The sequence below is a fragment of the Rhinatrema bivittatum genome, chromosome 9 (genome assembly GCF_901001135.1).
Source record: "Rhinatrema bivittatum chromosome 9, aRhiBiv1.1, whole genome shotgun sequence".
NCBI classification, from domain to species: domain Eukaryota; kingdom Metazoa; phylum Chordata; class Amphibia; order Gymnophiona; family Rhinatrematidae; genus Rhinatrema; species Rhinatrema bivittatum.
In genome coordinates, this window is record NC_042623.1 from 89,249,218 (window position 1) to 89,265,868 (window position 16,651).

Below are 16,651 nucleotides of genomic sequence, written 5' to 3' on the forward strand. Positions count from 1 at the left end.
TTGGGGGGGGGGGGGGAACAACCCAGCATGTCCCTCCCAAACTATGCTTATGTGAGAGAGTACGTGAGAGCGACAGAGTGTGAGACTGAGAGTGTGTGAGATAGAGACTGACAGAAAGACCAAGACAGGGTCTGTTCCTATTGTGTGTTGGTTAATTAAAAAAACAATTAAAATTAAGTATTAAAAAAAAAAAAAACAGAACAAGGAGGGGGCAGCACAGCAATTGTTCACACAAGGCAGCCAAAAAGCTAGCACTAGCTCTGAGTGCTCTATCGATGGCCCAGAATCTTCAAACCAAACCTTGACATCAGGAAATAAAATAAGTAGCAAATGAAATACTAGTGTTGTGTCTCAGTGGTGATAAAATAGAAAGAGAATCTAAAGACTGCCAGGAGGCTCAACTGTGCGCACTTTTAATGCACGGTTCTGCATAGATTTTTCTGTGCACAACTTTGCTCCCGTTTAAGAAGGAGTTTAGTGCACAAAAATATGCACACAAAGGTGAATAAAGATATGCACACAAACTAGCTCCCCTCCATGCAAATCCTGTGTTCATCACACATTAATGATCATTCCCCCAATGCAGAGAGGTGCGTACGCTTAATTCAGGTTTTCTTAACGTTACAAATTTATCTCCTAACCAGAGGTAAAGTTTCTGGGGCTAATGTTAGTCTATGATGCTAAATCGGGAGTCTGCAGTGCAGGGGTCCTAAACTCAGGATTTATGCGCATAAATCATGTTTTATGTACTGAAAACAAGATTTGTGTGCAGAATATATGCATAAATCAGTCTTGTTTCAGGTATGCTAAGCATGTCTTTGTATGCACATGTTTGGGTTAGCGAGCTTTTTAACTCCTGATGTAGTAACTTACCATTAGCTCAAGGGTGCTCAAACCATCCTTGGAATCCCTCTCCCGCCAATCAGGTTTTCAGAATATCCCTATTTAGTATGCACAGAGCCGTAGCCAGGCTATTTCACACCTATGGTCAAGTGAAAAAGTATCCCAAGCTGGGATACTCAGTTAAAGTAGCGGGGCTTTAATTTTCATTTTTCTTTTGACCTAGCAATTTCCTCCTGCTCCTTTGGACTTCCGGCTCAATTGGAACCAGTACAAACGTGGTACCAAAAGCCTGCATTCAAAAACTGAACTGGAAACACCAAGAAGCCAGACTCTGCATGCCGTGCAGCACCAGAGAAATAGAAACAGAAATACATTTCCTCCTGCATTGTGCAAAATAAAAGATATCATGCGTTGTACATTCCCAGAGCTGACATAGCCCATTACTAAACTGAATATAAACTGCTTTTTTCTACCCTTGCTGTCTGGACATTTTATTTTTTTCTAATCACTTTGGTCCTCATCTCATACTGCTTTCCTCTTCTTGATCTCCTAACTCCTTCACAGAGTCTCCTGTTCATTTTACGTTTCATCTCTCTCCTCCTGTCTTCTTCAGTTCCTTTCCTACATCTCTTGTCTAATATTGATATTTCCTTTTCTTCTCCTTTTTCTTCATTCTTTTTATCTCTGCCTCTATCCAAACATCTAGATTTCATCCCCCATTCTCTCCCTCTAGTTCTCTGTGCTTTCCCATACACTTCCCCAACTCTCTCCTCTATTGCCCCCCTCTCAGTACTCCATCTCCCCCTCATTGAGTTGATCCTTTTACCTACAGTTATCTGGCTCCCTTGTCTTTCCTCTCAACAGCTTCATCCTTTCTTGTTCTCTTGAAAACCCCTCTCCCCCATCCTCTTTCTCCTTCTTCCCCCTCTCTCATCTTCCAACCAATCATACTTTCCACCCTTCCCTAGGGCCAGGGTATGGGTGCTAGGCAGCCTAGGTAAAAGGTACAGAGAAGGGCAACCCAAATGATAAAGGGGATGGAACAGCTCCCCTGTGAGGAAAGGCTGAAGAGGTTAGGGCTGTTCAGCTTGGAGAAGAGACGGCTGAGGGGGGATATGATGGAGGTCTTTAAGATCATGAGAGGTCTTGAACGAGTAGATGTGACTCGGTTATTTACACTTTCGAATAATAGAAGGACTAGGGGGCATTCCATGAAGTTAGCAAGTTGCACATTTAAGATTAATAGGAGAAAATTCTTTTTCACTCAACGAACAATTAAGCTCTGGAATTTATTGCCAGAGGATGTGGTTAGTGCAGTTAGTGCAGCAGGGTTCAAAAAAGGTTTGGATAAGTTCTTGGAGGAGAAGTCCATTAACGGCTATTAATCAAGTTTACTTAGGGAATAGCCACTGCTATTAATTGCATCAGTAGCATGGGACTTCTTAGTGTTTGGGTAATTGCCAGGTTCTTGTGGCCTGGTTTGGCTTCTGTTGGAAACAGGATGCTGGGCTTGATGGACCCTTGGTCTGACCCAGCATGGCAATTTCTTAAGTTCTTATGCCACCATGCAAAGCCCTCCAAGTTGGCAGGCCTCACTCTCCTGAATGCAAGCAAAATTGGTAAACTAGTTGTGGTAATCTCACAAAGCACAAACAGCCTATGAGCTTGGAAACTTTGCACGGTTGACAGCATTTGGGAGATTTTCACATGCCAGGTGAGAGCAGGTTGGAGAATGGGCATTGCTGGCTCCCTTTGGAGGAAGCCCTGCTGGCACAACTGTTTCTCTTCCTCCTTGGCTCTATTCAGGAGTGGCAGTAAGGGGGAAGGGGTCATCTGCCCAGGAGCTGGTTGTTGATAGGGACACATCTATTGTATAACAATATATTGATGTGAGCAATATATCCTTTTTCTGGATACTTATCCCAAAAAGGTTGCCGACCTGCGGCCTAGAGTACTGATTAATATACCTTTGCTTACTGTAAACTGCGAGGCAACTATATTGTAGTTTTAATTATAAAACTGATAATAATCCACCTTGAGTCTGTTTTAGGAATAGGTGAAATATTAAATGTTAATAAACAAATAAATAAAAGAGCAGTGCTAACAGAAATGTTTTAGGTAATTCAGTTAATACTTACAGCCTATACCAGGGGAGGAAACATTCTCTGAAAAACTGGGTTCCAGACAAAATTGTTTGGGATCTGGGACAATTTTGTTCTCCAACTTTTTTTTTTTTGCCTTGTCTAAATCATTTTGCGCTTGATTGTATTTCAAAGGTGTTTTGTTTTATTTTTTATTTTTTTGTTGTTTGGGTTTTTTTTGTCTGTTTCGGTTTGTTTTGCTTATTTCACTTTTTGCCTTTCTTTTTCCTCCCTCCATCCTCTCTTCCCACTCCTCTCATCTTTCTCCTGGGCTGGGGGCCAGCTCTGCTCCCTTCAGCCCAGGGGTGGGGGTTCAGGCACTGGGCCACAAACTTTATGTCCACGCAATCTTTTCAGCCTCGCCAGAGATGCTAATTAAACTCTCGCCAGTTTTGTTCTGAAATGTATTTAATTCCTGATTTTATGCATGTTTAACTGTACTCAGCTCCAAACTTTAGAGGGCATGGTCTATAAATTTGTTAAATAAATAAAATAAATCACCCTAGCTTAAGTGGGAAGAGACAAAGTGGAGATTTACCAAACTTTTGGTCCAGTGCAAAAGTGACTTCAGATTTCTCAAGAAAAGTACTCTAGTATCGTAAGGAGAAAAGCAGACAGCCACTCATTGACTCTAAGTAGCGCTTTTTCTTTGGGTACAGTATTTTCTATAGCATGAAATGATTACCATGGTCTCTATGTACTAAGCACTTCTGCAATAGACATAAAATGGGAGAAACTCTGTATGTGGCAAAACGCCTCATATGGTAACATTAATATCCTAGGACTATAGGGTTATGGCCTTTGTTCTTCGCCACACACTTCAGGACAAATATTTATTGCCTCCAGTCCACCACATGGGCTATAGCTCTGGCTATCAGATGCCAGCACTGATTTCCGATCACTGTTCCTAGCGAAAAAAAAAAAAGTCCTAAGTTAAGAGATCATTAAGTATAAAATGAATGCTTGACGAACATAAAAGCATTACCTGTCTTAGGAGGAGGATGGCTGGTATTTCTCCCCTGCTCTCTGTGATATGTATGCTGTGCGAATCTGTTCCATAGTCCTTGCCTGAAAACCTATAAGACACTGGTTAAACATGATTTTCTGCTTCAGAATAATCTCTTTTAAGGACTGCCCTCTAGTGGCAGTAATGTGTGCAGCTGTCCATCTACACATGCCCTCATACAACAACAGCCTACATGCTATTGAGATACAGAAAAGCCTTACGGGCACAAATTTAGTGCATTTTTAAAGTCTGAACCTAAGGAAGTAAAACAGTACGACAGGGTCAGCCCAGAAGCTCTGCAGCAATACTTCTGTCGCCCATTCAGAGGGCCTGGGTTCCATTTCAGAGCAGGCCAGAGCTTGGGATGCCACGGAGGCAGGCATTCACAGCCCCGAGAGGTGGAGGAGGGAATCTCAGTCATCGCTCATCAGCGACACTTAAGCCTCCATGAACCAGAGGGGAGCCACAGGTTGTGGCCCCTGGTCGAGGACTGCTGCTACAATGGGCTGAGTTGGGAGGGTGGGGGCGGTGGATATAAAAGCAGAGGGAAAAACTCCAAGTAGTTGGTTAGGAAGGTTCATGGTGCCATAACACAACAGAGGACGATTCTCAATGAGCTGGAAGCCCAAAGGAGAAGGAGGAAACTGCCAACCCAACCTCCCACCACCATAAACAGAAAAAAAAAGTACATCAATAGCTTCAATGCGCCTGCATAACTTTCAAAAGAGTTGGATCAGTGCTGTCATTGAAAGTTAACCGAATAAAGCATTTTATTAATTCTAATGGCAATTTGGTAGTATGCATGAACAAACATAGCTGTAATTGCCAAAACACAAGAGAAGGGGTCCAGATGACTGGACTCACACCATGCAGAGAATCTGTTCCACTTGAAACTGTAAGACTTCAAGGTGGACGTTTCCTGAGCTGAGATTAGAATATCCTCCATATCCCTGGGAAGGAGCAAGGATACTACTGTTTGCTTCACATTCACACCATGAGGGTCAAGGATGTAATATTTGAGTGACAGAGTATTCTGTCCTAGATGATAAGAGTCAGATATAGCCCTAAGTTGATCGGAGTCTGAACTGACAGGCAAAGGAGGTAAGAGTACCACACCTGACACAGCAAAGCCAAGGCTATGAGAATGATCCTCAACCTGTACTGCAAAATCTTCTGGACCATCCTGGCAATGAGAGGAATTGGAGGGTATGCATAGAGCAGACCAATGCTCCAGTTTAGCATGAAAGCATTGGGAGTTGATCTATAGGTGCTCGGTTTCATGGAACAAAATTGATTTACTTTCTAATTCTCCAATGCAACAAGTAAATCACTGGGAATCTACAAGGGAAGAAAGGTCATTCGCACCCTCCTTATCTAGAATTACTCGTGAGGTTACAGGACTCTGCTGAGCCAGACTACCAGTGTATTCTGAATGCATGGAAGATAGGTCGCCTGGAGGTATGAAATGCAATGACAGGCTCACAACAAGATCCTCAGAGCTTCTTCACAGAGACCATGAGTCCTTTTCTTTGCTTGTTTATATAAAATGTGGCTACCTGATTTCATTTGTATCAAGATTCTCCTGTCTGTGAGCAAGATTCTCCTGTCTGTGAGCAAGTTGATCTTCAGATGACTTTCCACTTGGGAACAGACCCCTTGAGTCCACGAAAAACTGATGTGTGCCCATCCCCTCTGGTGCAGGCACTCTAACAGTACCACTTAATGCACTGAGACATGGAAAGGAAGGCCTATCACCAGAACCTCCTGGTTTATCCACCACTGAGGAAAGACTTGTATCTTGGGAGTTACTGATATCTGATGAGATAATGGTTACAGAAGCAATTAAGGATGTGAATCGGGCTTCGGACGATTGAAAATATCGTCGATATTTTCAAAATCATCAGAAATCGGGGGCTCCTCCTGAAACGATAGGAAAACCCCACGATATTGATCGTGGGGGTTCTCTTATCGTTTTGGGGGAGGGCGGGAAAAACGGCACACAAAATTAACCCCTAAACTCACCCTGACCCTTTAAAACTAATCCCTTTGCTTCCCCCACCCTCCCGACTCCCCAAAAAACATTTTACAGGTACCTGGTGGTCCAGTGGGGGTCCCAGGAGCGATCTCCCGCTCCCGGGCCGTCGGCTGCCACTATTCAAAATGGCGCCGATGGCCCTTTGCCCTTACCATGTGACAGGGTATCCGTGCCATTGGCCGGCCCCTGTCACATGGTAGGAGCACTGGATGGCCCGCGCCATTTTTAAAGATGGTGCCGGCCATCCAGTGCTCCCTCTTTTTTGTTTTGTTGTGTTGTGTTTACATAAACACAACACAACAAAACAAAAAGACATCCACTAAACACAGAACAAATAATCACTAGTTGAAATAGAGATTAACAGAAACCAGGCCTATATTTAGGCACAGGCAACATAGGCAATTGCCTCCTGTGCCAAATTTTTATAGGCACCAGTATTACCACCTATGCATGCCTAAATCTAGGCCTGCTGCCTTTCATGGCATTCCACCTCCCTTCTTGTGCAAGTCCAAAGCAGCAGCAAGCAGTTGCAGGAAATTCAGCATGGGGCCTCCTGCAACCCTCGCATACTCACCAGCCTGCAACACCCTGCTCCCTCTTCTTGTATGTGCAAGGGAAAGGGGTGAGATGCCGCAGGGCTGGTAAACATGCGAAGGTTGCAGAAGGCCCCACATTGAATTTCCTGTAACTGTTTGCTGCTGCTTCAGGAGCCACAATATAGAAGTGAGAAGGTATTGTTTCAGCAGGGGGGCCTGGGGAAGCAATTGTCCCCTGATCTTGTTTGGGGGGAGGGAGTGTTGGGTGACAAACACAGACAAACCCCTCCCCCTATTACCTATAGGTACTGGCAACATAAATCCAGCTTTGCTGGAAATGGAAGCTCTTCTTTTATCCACAGATCAAGTATGGGAGAGGTTATAAGAACATAAGAATTCTATACTGGGTCAGACCAAAAACCCATCAAGCCCAGAATCCTGTCTCAGACAGTGGCCAATCCAGGTCACAAGTACCCTCATAACTAGGGATAAACAAAGGCTTTCTCAAGCCTACACAGTTAATAAGAATTTAGGAATTTTCCTGCAGGAACTTGTCTAAATCCTGCGTCTCATTCCCTACCCTTACCAGGAAACAGAGGCTCTTGCTAGGCTCTTGGGGGATGATATAATAAGCCACACTGAGTCCACCACAGTTTTTTACTCGTAATTTAGTGTGGGTTTTTCAGCACTAACATGTCTAGGTATGTAAAAAGAGCTTTAGTGCCTAAAAACCCACATTAGAAAATCCAAGGTAGACTTAAAAGTACGATTGTATTAGTGTGCGATTTTGTCCTTTTATGAGAGAAAAATACTGTCATATAGTTATAATGATTAATGCAATCTTAAGAAACAGTTCTTGCTTCATGCTTCATGAACCCCACCTTTTCTCCCTAGAATTACACAAAGTACAATATTGATTATGTCAAGGTCAGCACACACCCACAGGTTCACCCTCCTTTCTTCCCCTTCACTCTTTTTGCTTGAAGCAGCCTGGCACATCTTACAGTTTCCCCCCAGCACTCCCTTCTTCTAACTTGAAGACTGCAAAGCTCCAAGGTCAGGAACAGATAGATACTGAGCACATAATGGAAACACGACTTAATTAAAAGCATAAGACTGCTACTTGCTTGAAGCCAGTTAGCATATTAAGAGTTATTTTATCACAGCACAAGTCATTTCAGCAGAGGCTAAGCACTGAAGTATCTGGCAGCTGCCTAGGACAGAATGTGTTAGGTTTAGGGAAAGTACAAAGCTAGTGGTCACTATATGGTGAAGCAGTAGACAAGGACAAAGAAGTCCACCATCTTAGGGAACATACGCAGTATGATTTTTCTTATCAGTAGCTTGGCAATGTTTCAGGAAAACTACACAAAGAAATCCAAACAGCGCATGTCCTATTCAAAAGACATATATAATCCCAGCACATGCTATGACAGATACAGATTCTCTGCTGAGAGCTGACACATAATACAACAAATCTAACACTGATAAGGGATCTCCAGCGCTGACATGTCTCCAATTGAGAACTCACTCAGCTGATTTACTAGTTGGAGACAGCCAGGAGACACTCTTTACCAAGAAAAGGTGACAGCTTCCACTAGGCTTTAGTATATAATTATACCCTATTAGTTTGGGAAATTGCTCGTTTATTGTGCTTTATTGTATACATTTTGTTTTATTTGTCTCAAGTGTTCTCATAAGCATCTGTGTTGTACATATATTATACAGAAAATATAGGGGGTAATTTTCAAAAGGAGTTACACATGTAAATGTAACTACTATTGTAGCAATTTTCAAAAGCCATTTACTGGAGTAAAGTGCACTTACACAAGTAAATCCTATGGACAATTCAATAGCATATATTGTAGCAATTTTCGAAAGCCCACTTACTCAAGTAAAGTGCATTTACTTGAGTAAAACGCTGTTTTACTCAAGTAAATGCTTTTTAAAATCAGGCCCATATCTTTTCATTATTTCACAAAAGACATAATGAGTGTTGTTATTCTCCTACAAGTAAATTTTCAAAGGCCCGCACACGCAAATACCAGGATTTATGCACTTTGCCAGGCCTTGCATTCACATGTGCATTTTATTTATTTATTTACTTAGTTATTGAGTTTTATATACCGTCGTTCGGTTTCGCCAGCACAACGGTTTACAAAGTTTCAATGTTTAACATCTTTTTTTTACAGCAGGTCCAGCCACGCGCGTAAACCAGCACCATTCGATGCTGTCCTGGGGAAGCACACATTGGGGCGGATTTTAAAAGGAGCGCGAAAAGCCTACTTTTGTTTGCGCTCCAGGCGCAAACAAAAGTACGCTGGATTTTAGTAGATACGCGCGGAGCCGCGCGTATCTGCTAAAAACCTGGATCGATGCGCGCAAGGCTATGGATTTTGTATAGCCGGCGCGCGCCGAGCCGCGCAGCCTACCCCCGTTCCCTCCAAGGCCGCTCCAAAATCGGAGCGGCCTCGGAGGGAACTTTCCTTTGCCCTCCCCTCACCTTCCCCTCCCTTCCCCTACCTAACCCACCTGCCCGGCCCTGTCTAAACCCCCCCCTTACCTTTGTCGGGGGATTTACGCCTCCCAGAGGGAGGCGTAAATCCCCGCGCGTCAGCGAGCCTCCTGCGCGCCGGGACGCGACCTGGGGGCGGGTCCGGAGGGCGCGGCCATGCCCCCGGGCCCGCCCCCGGAACGCTCCCGACACGCCCCGAAAACGCCGCACGGTTCGGGCCCGCCCCCGACACACCCCCTCCGAAAACCCCGGGACTTACGCGAGTCCCGGGGCTCTGCGCGCGCCGGTAGGCCTATGTAAAATAGGCTTACCGGCGCGCAGGGCCCTGCTCGCGTAAATCCGCCCGGTTTTGGGCGGATTTACGCGAGCAGGGCTCTGAAAATCCGCCCCATTGGCAGCGAGCCGGCATGCACAGATTACTTCTGCTCCAGAGGAGCAGTAAGTACTGAAATAAAAAATTTGAGGTTAGGTTAGGTTTAGGGGGCAGGGAGGAGAGGGGAAGAGGGAGGAAGGTTAGGTAGGGGGAGTAGAGAAGTTCCCTCCCAGTCCGCTCCTTAATTGGAGCTGACTGGGAAGGAACTTGGGGAGGCCCGATTGCGTCGCCACATGTATTTAGCAAACATTCCTCCCCCATGTGCGCCGCCTGCACATGCATGTGTGGCCATCGGATTTTATAACATGCACGCGCATTCCCAAAGAAGCCACTATTACAGTGATGCAAATTGCAGGGTAATAGCCTTATTAGCTATTGCCTGACACTTAATATTAATTTGTTCACTCCTTTACTGTCTGCCAATTGGTCCCGCCACTGTCACATGTCAGTGAAAGGACCAATCCCCTTTCAGCAGTCTGTCCTTATGGGGAAGAGCCCTACTAGAGGAGGTAAGGTTTTCTCCAGCAGTGGTTCCTGGGTGGGGAGTGGGATTTAGGGGGCTGGGGAAGTACATGGTTCAATTTAATTTTCTAAGGGGAGCGGGAGGGGGCTGGGAGAAGGATCGGCCCTGGACCTGCCGAATGACTTAATTTTAAAAGGTGAGCCAGACCTGCCACCAACTTAATTTACTGTGAGCCAAAGAAAAAAAGGGGGGGGGGGGGGGCAGAGAGCTGGGAGGACCAGACTCAGACTTCATTATTGCGAGGGAGTGGTGGCTCCACATGCTGGAGAGGTCACGGAACTTAGGGGTTTTTTTTGGGTTTTTTTTCTTTTTAGCACAAGTTGGCATGCAAATATACCAGGCGTACAAAGAACATGCTTTTTCAGTTTGATGCACTTTTTTTTTTTAATTCCTGGTCTATTTGGATGTCATTAGTTTACTGCATCCTGCGGGGACCTCGTTTTTTTTAACACTTGTGTTAAATAAAACCCGAGCTAAAATCTAACTCCAGTTTTAGTGCAGGTTTTATTACATCAGCCTCTGGGTCTCTGGACAAAGGCAAACCCTACAAATGGGTCAGGTAAGTTAGTCCTCGGTCCAACTTGACTCCCAGAGAAGTAACAACTATCTGAAAGAGGAGATGATGACCTTCAATATAGACTGTAAGCAGTAGCCTGATTAGAAGATTTTTCTGGTGGACGTTTGTCCTGAATATGCATGAGTCAGATGTGTATGCAGTGGAGGCAGTGCATGCAAATCTATCTCATGCATTTTCATTTGGATATCCTCAAAACCAGGCCTGTTTGGGGCTCTTGAGGACCACAGTTGGCCACCCCTGACATAAGCAAGGCCAAACAAAAAGACTTAATAACCTGATGAATGTTTATTAAAATTAATCTCTCCACATAACTCCTTCAAAAAAGTGAAGCAGATTTGTGAGACAAGACTTGCCCTGGGTAAAGCCATGCTGACTTTGTTCCATTAAACCATGTCTTTCTATATGTTCTGTGATTTTGATGCTTAAAACACTTTCCACTATTTTTCCTGGCACTGAAGTCAGGCTAACCGGTCTGTAGTTTCCCGGATCGCCCCTGGAGCCCTTTTTAACTATGGGGGTTACATTAGCTATCCTCCAGCAATATTGTAGTGGATTCAAAAGTATCAGGGCTTATTGGTTAAGGGTAATAACTACCGCACAAGCAAGTTACTCCTATGCACCCTTTTTTTCATTTCCATCCTCTAGCATTTAGAGATTCACAGTGTTTATTCCATGCCACTTTGAATGCTTTGACTGTTTTCGTCTTCATCACCTCCTCCGGAAGGGAATTTGAGGCATCCACCACCCTCTCCATGAAGATGCTGGTTCTGAGTCGTCCCCTCTGAAGCTTCATTTTACAACCCCTAGTTCTACTGATTTCTTTCCAATGGAAAAAGTTTGAAGTTCATGCATCATTCAAACCTTTCAGGTATCTGAAGGTCTGTATCATATCTCCCCTGCACCTCCTCTCTTCCAGGGTGTACATATTGAGATCCTTCATAAGTCTTCCGATGCTGACCCCACACCATTTTGGTCACCTTTCTCTAGACCGCCTCCACCCCGTCTCTATCCTTTTGAGATACAGGCTCCAGAACTGAACACAGTTCTCCAGTTGAGGTCTCAACGAGAATCTATACAAGGGCATTATCACCTCCTTTTTCTTACTGGTTATTGGCCACCCTCCAGGATTCAGGAACAATGGATGATTTTAATGGGTTACAAATTTTTTTTAACAGATCCGAAATTTCATTTTTAAGTTCTTTCAGAACCCTGGGGTGCACACTATCCAGTCCAAGTGATTTGCTACTCTTTAGTTTGTCAATCTGGCCTACTATATCTTCCTGTTTCTAGTCACCCAATCAAAAAAATTAATCAGACTTATCTGACAGGACTTTCTCCTGGTGAATCTGTACTGCCTCGGGTCCAGCAACTTACTGGATTGTACATAGTTCACTATTCTTTCTTTCAGCAGAGTCTTCATTAATTTTCCCACCACTGAGGTGAGGCTAACCGGCCTGTAGTTTCCAGCCTCCTCTCTGCTCCCACTCTTGTGAAGCAGGATCACAACCGCTCTTCTCTAATCTTGAAGCACCACTTCCATTTCCAGGGATCTATTGAACAGCGGACCTGCCAGGATATCTTAGAGCTCCCATAGTATCCTGGGATGTACCCATGGCCTTGTCCCCATTCAGTTTTCCTAGTTCTTTGCATACATTCTCTTCTGTAAAAGGAGTTGTGTCTACCCCATTCCCATTTACAGTCTTGTCAACCAGCAATGGTCCTTCTCCAGGATCTTCCTTATGCATGCATCCAAGCATCCTTCTTGCTTTTGCTGTCACCTTGTCAACCTATTTGGCCACCTTAAGATCATCAGATATGATCATCCCCAGCTACTGTTCTTATTTTATGCACAGAAAAACTTCACCTCTTATATTAGGTGTTCTCATCCCAATCCTCGGGACATACCTGCCAGCCAGGATATCCCCAATGCAGGCAGTGCATACAAATCTCGCATCCATATTCCTTGTGGATATCCTAAAAAACTGACTGGCTAGATGTGTCCCAAGGACTGCTCTACACTGTACTGCTCCCTTGGGTTTTTGCAACTCAAATGCATGACCTTGCATTTTTTAGCATTAAATCTTAACTGCCAGGCTCTAGACCATTCCTCAAGCTTCAGTAGATAGAAATATAGAATCATGACAGAAAGAGACTACACGGCCTATCTAGTCTGCCAGTTCACACCAACTACTCAGCTTTACAACCCCTACCACACCCTCAGAGATCCCTGTGTGTAGACCTTGCTTTCTTGATTTCAGAAAATGTCCTTGTCTCCACCACATCCACGGGAAGAGTGTTCCATTCATCCACTACTCTCTCTGTAAAGATCCTGCCTCATTGTTTTCCACAGTGTGTCGACTCAGTATGCAGCAATAATCAAAAGAGCAAATAGAATGTTAGGAATTATTTGGAAAAAAAAATGAAAAAACAACCGCAAATACAATTGCTCTGAATCAATCCATGGTGGACCATACCATGAGTATTATGTGCTTTTCTGGACACCCCATAATAAAAAAAAATATCACAGAACTAGAAAAGGTACAGATAAGGCCAATAAAAATTGGGACTACTGGTCTGACCCAGCATGGCACTTGATCTGTTCTTAAGTTGCGGGTGCCTGAGGCTTCAAGCTGGGACTAACTGTGACTGCGACTGATAGTGGTCGGATCCCTGTGGACGTTAAAGCTACGGCATGCTAACTCCCGAATCCATCTCTAAACTTATAATGTAATTCTGGATACTAAAGCGATAACTTGTAAGGGCCCCCAAAACCACCTTATTTGTTTGTTAAGTGCCAGAAGTAGGCACTCCAATGAGGTAGTCCAAGTAGGATCACAGCTATGATCAACAGAGACCCAAAGTCAGCACTGCTCTTTACTTGGCATGGCTAGCTTTTTTTTTTTTTAACTAATTTTCAAGGTTTTTGGTTTTCATTTTTAAAGAACTGAGTAAAATATATACCAAGGCAGGGTGCATCCCTACTCTACAACAAAAAAGAGAAACGATGATGCATTCCCTTAAATAGTAATAGCCACTGAGGCAACAACATGGGTACAGAAACACAACAAAAGTTGTACGTAGTTTTTTAAGATGACACTTTAAAAAAAGGAAAAATGTGTATACTGAATTCTCTCTTGAATAAGGCCTGATGTCAATTTCCAGTGTTAAAGATACAGAACAACAGATAAGGATAGGTTTTAAGGAGATGTAGTAAACATGCCCAGACCTGGTAAGGTGACACCCCAACCTGACCCTTCACGTTGGACCCAGTAACAGAGGGAGGCAGATTTTACACAATTATGTGCTTTTGTTGTACTGTGAAAAGGCACTGCTGGTGCAGTACATGGGCATGAGGGTATGGCGCTCTCGTTGCTGTTTACCTTGGATTAAACTCTTGCTTTCTCAATATTCTGATAAACAACAGAGCTAGTCTTGTACTAAAAACTGTATTTAAAAGGCGTTACCCCTCACAAATTAAACTTTGTCCTCTAGATTGCAGCCAGACAGATCAGTCTAAAGGCAGAATCAGCTTGATTGAATTAATGCATAATAGCTTGATTGTACAGTGCACAAATTGAAGATTAATTCAATCTTTTATCAAAAATAGCACTTTTAAAATGCAAAATGTGCAAATGGAGGTTAACAAGTTGTAAATCATACCATTCTATTGGATTAATTTACAGCCAACTTGTTTGTTGGCCTTTATTTCTAGGTGTTCAAGTAAAACTAACATGGAAACCACATCACTTTATTTAAAATGCAAAGCAAACCACAGTTTAGATTGCACTGACAGACCACAACACATAGTTGAGTTAAACTGTTCTATATATCCATCATGGCCTGTAAGATTTTCAACCTTTGCATTGATAATGTGACATGCAGCTCTGTAGGTTTCTGCCTGCTGCCGAAGCCATGTGTACTAAAGTAGATTCAAATTAAGTCATAATAATTTGGAGTACAAAGGCACTCTTTCAGTCATGCTGAGTACCTATCAGAAAAACCTTTGATCAATCGGACCCTAAGTGTACAAAAGCGAGAGTATGTGCTATGTGGAAGGGAGAGAATATGCTTCAGTTATAATTCACATAAGGTGCTGATCGATCCTTAGCGTAAGGGCTAAGGCCTAATGTAAGGAGTGTTTACTAAATTTCCCTGCGTCAGTTCCCTTTACCATCTCCAAGGGCGACAGCCCTGGTTATAGCAATCATGCTATTATAATGTATGAAAACAAAAAAAATCACCTTCTATACTGAAATCAGCAGGTTGCACAGTCTATATAGGATACAAAAAAAAAACAAACAAAAAAAAGTCTTCAACCCCAAACATGCACAAGCGCCGTGTCATGTTCTTTGGAAGAGTGAACCGAAGTTGACAAGTACAGAAGTAAACTACTGCAGAAGGGAGCTCCAGTCACATTTTAACTTTCTCCAGATCTGTACTAAAAATAGATGCATTACCCAGCATAACCCAACTAGGGACACGTAGAGCCGCCAGGGACTGTTCCTGGCTGCATACACAAAGCTCCCCACGCACATGTGTGCAAACACGTGGCCGCGCAGGCGTGCGCCCGGCTCCCAAGCAGTGGCATCCATCAACTCCGGCCGCAAGCTTAACCGGATCAGGAAATGCGAACGCAGCGAGACCGGGGGCAAAAGAATTGAAAACCAGTGCAATGTTGGCCGTCTGCCTTTTCTTCGGCCCTTTGTGAGCGGCGATCTCGCGCGGGCTGTCACCGATCGGCTTTCGCTCCCGCTCCCGCTCCTCACCCAAGCGGTCACTGCATGATCCTTCCTCCCCCCCCCCCCCCAAAAAAAAAAATGGAACCTCGACTGACTGGCCCCCGGCCGACACAGAGCCCCGGATAGTGCGATTCCTTTCTTCGATCTCTGGGTCGCCCTCGCTCTCCCGGGCCTGGAGTGTTTGGCAATTGGGAGAAGGCGCTAAGACCCCCGGGGAACCCACTAGCCAGGCGGCGCGTGGATCCAAATCTAAACAAAAAAAAAAATCCCCAAACTTTGAAGCTTTCCCATGCACTCCCGTTTCCCAGGGTGCACTCCGGAGAATGCGGAGGAAGGGAGGCTGCCGGCCGCCTCGTTCCGATCGAGCCCGCCAGGTGCAGACGTGTCCCGTGCGCTCTCCCAGCTGAAGCCTGGCACATTTCTGAGCCCCAGCGGAGGGTACGCGCCGCCGCCTTACCTGTGCTTAAATTGTCGTTGATCTTCAAAGGCACCCGCAGGATGTACACCAGGAAGAGCATGATGAAGAACCACACGGTCCAGAGATAGGTCCAGGACCAAACGATGCACGACTTGAGCTGTTCTAGGAAGCCTGTCCCAGCTTCAGCCATGTTTTCATTGCTGTGCTCTTTGCTGCCACACGCTCACATGTACGCACACACACACACACATTCGGGCTCTCCTCGGCCAGCGCTGCGATGATTCACTCCTCCAAAAGTAGGACTCTCCCTGCTCAGTGTCTGCCGCCAGTAGCACGACTCCCCTGATCCCCAAACATCTGGCGCCTTTCAAACATAATTTCTAAATAGCATTTTGTCTCGGAATGATCGGTGATGGTTCAGTTTATCCAGCAGCATGGTGATGACTGCCTGACATGGGCCTCATTGACGAAGCATTTTTCCCATAGACACCGAATGGGAGAAAAGCCTTAGTACATCAGGCCCATGGATTAGAAAACAAGAAAAGTTTGTCAAAGAAATAACTGGGGTGCTGGTTCTGTCACTGTGTTTCTCCATTTTTGGGCCTGTAGGACAGCTATATTACCCTTACTGGGCTCAGAAGAAAACTGCAGGCTGTGATGCCCTTTGTTGAGCTAAACGAGCTTTAACAAATAGGTTCTCTGTTATGATGCACCTTTTTTTTTTTTTACAACTTTTTTATTAATTTTGCAACGTTATTAATAAAAACAAACTTTGATGTGCACAATAAATGGGCAACAATAGGAAACAAATCAATATTTGTATTTATTTATGTTTTTAGATGCTTTATATACCATCATTCCATCTGAGAATCACTAGATCACAAAGGTTTACAGGTTAAATATTCATATTTATACTATGTGTTACAAAGGTAAACATACCAGAAT

At 44.3% G+C, this 16,651-nt stretch overlaps 1 protein-coding gene across 4 annotated transcripts in view; it reads right to left on the reverse strand.

Moving 5' to 3' along the window:
• Positions 1–15,955, reverse strand: part of ST7 (suppression of tumorigenicity 7) — a 342,169-nt gene extending 326,214 nt beyond the window's left edge. For 2 of the 4 annotated variants that reach the window (XM_029614966.1, XM_029614960.1), the window contains exon 1: positions 15,746–15,955. In XM_029614966.1, the coding sequence (XP_029470826.1) occupies positions 15,746–15,896 (151 nt within the window). In that variant the 5' untranslated portion in view covers positions 15,897–15,955. The remainder of the gene's footprint in view (positions 1–15,745) is intronic. The other 2 variants (XM_029614959.1, XM_029614961.1) reach the window with 2 other exon arrangements.
• Between the last annotated feature and the right edge of the window lie 696 nt (positions 15,956–16,651).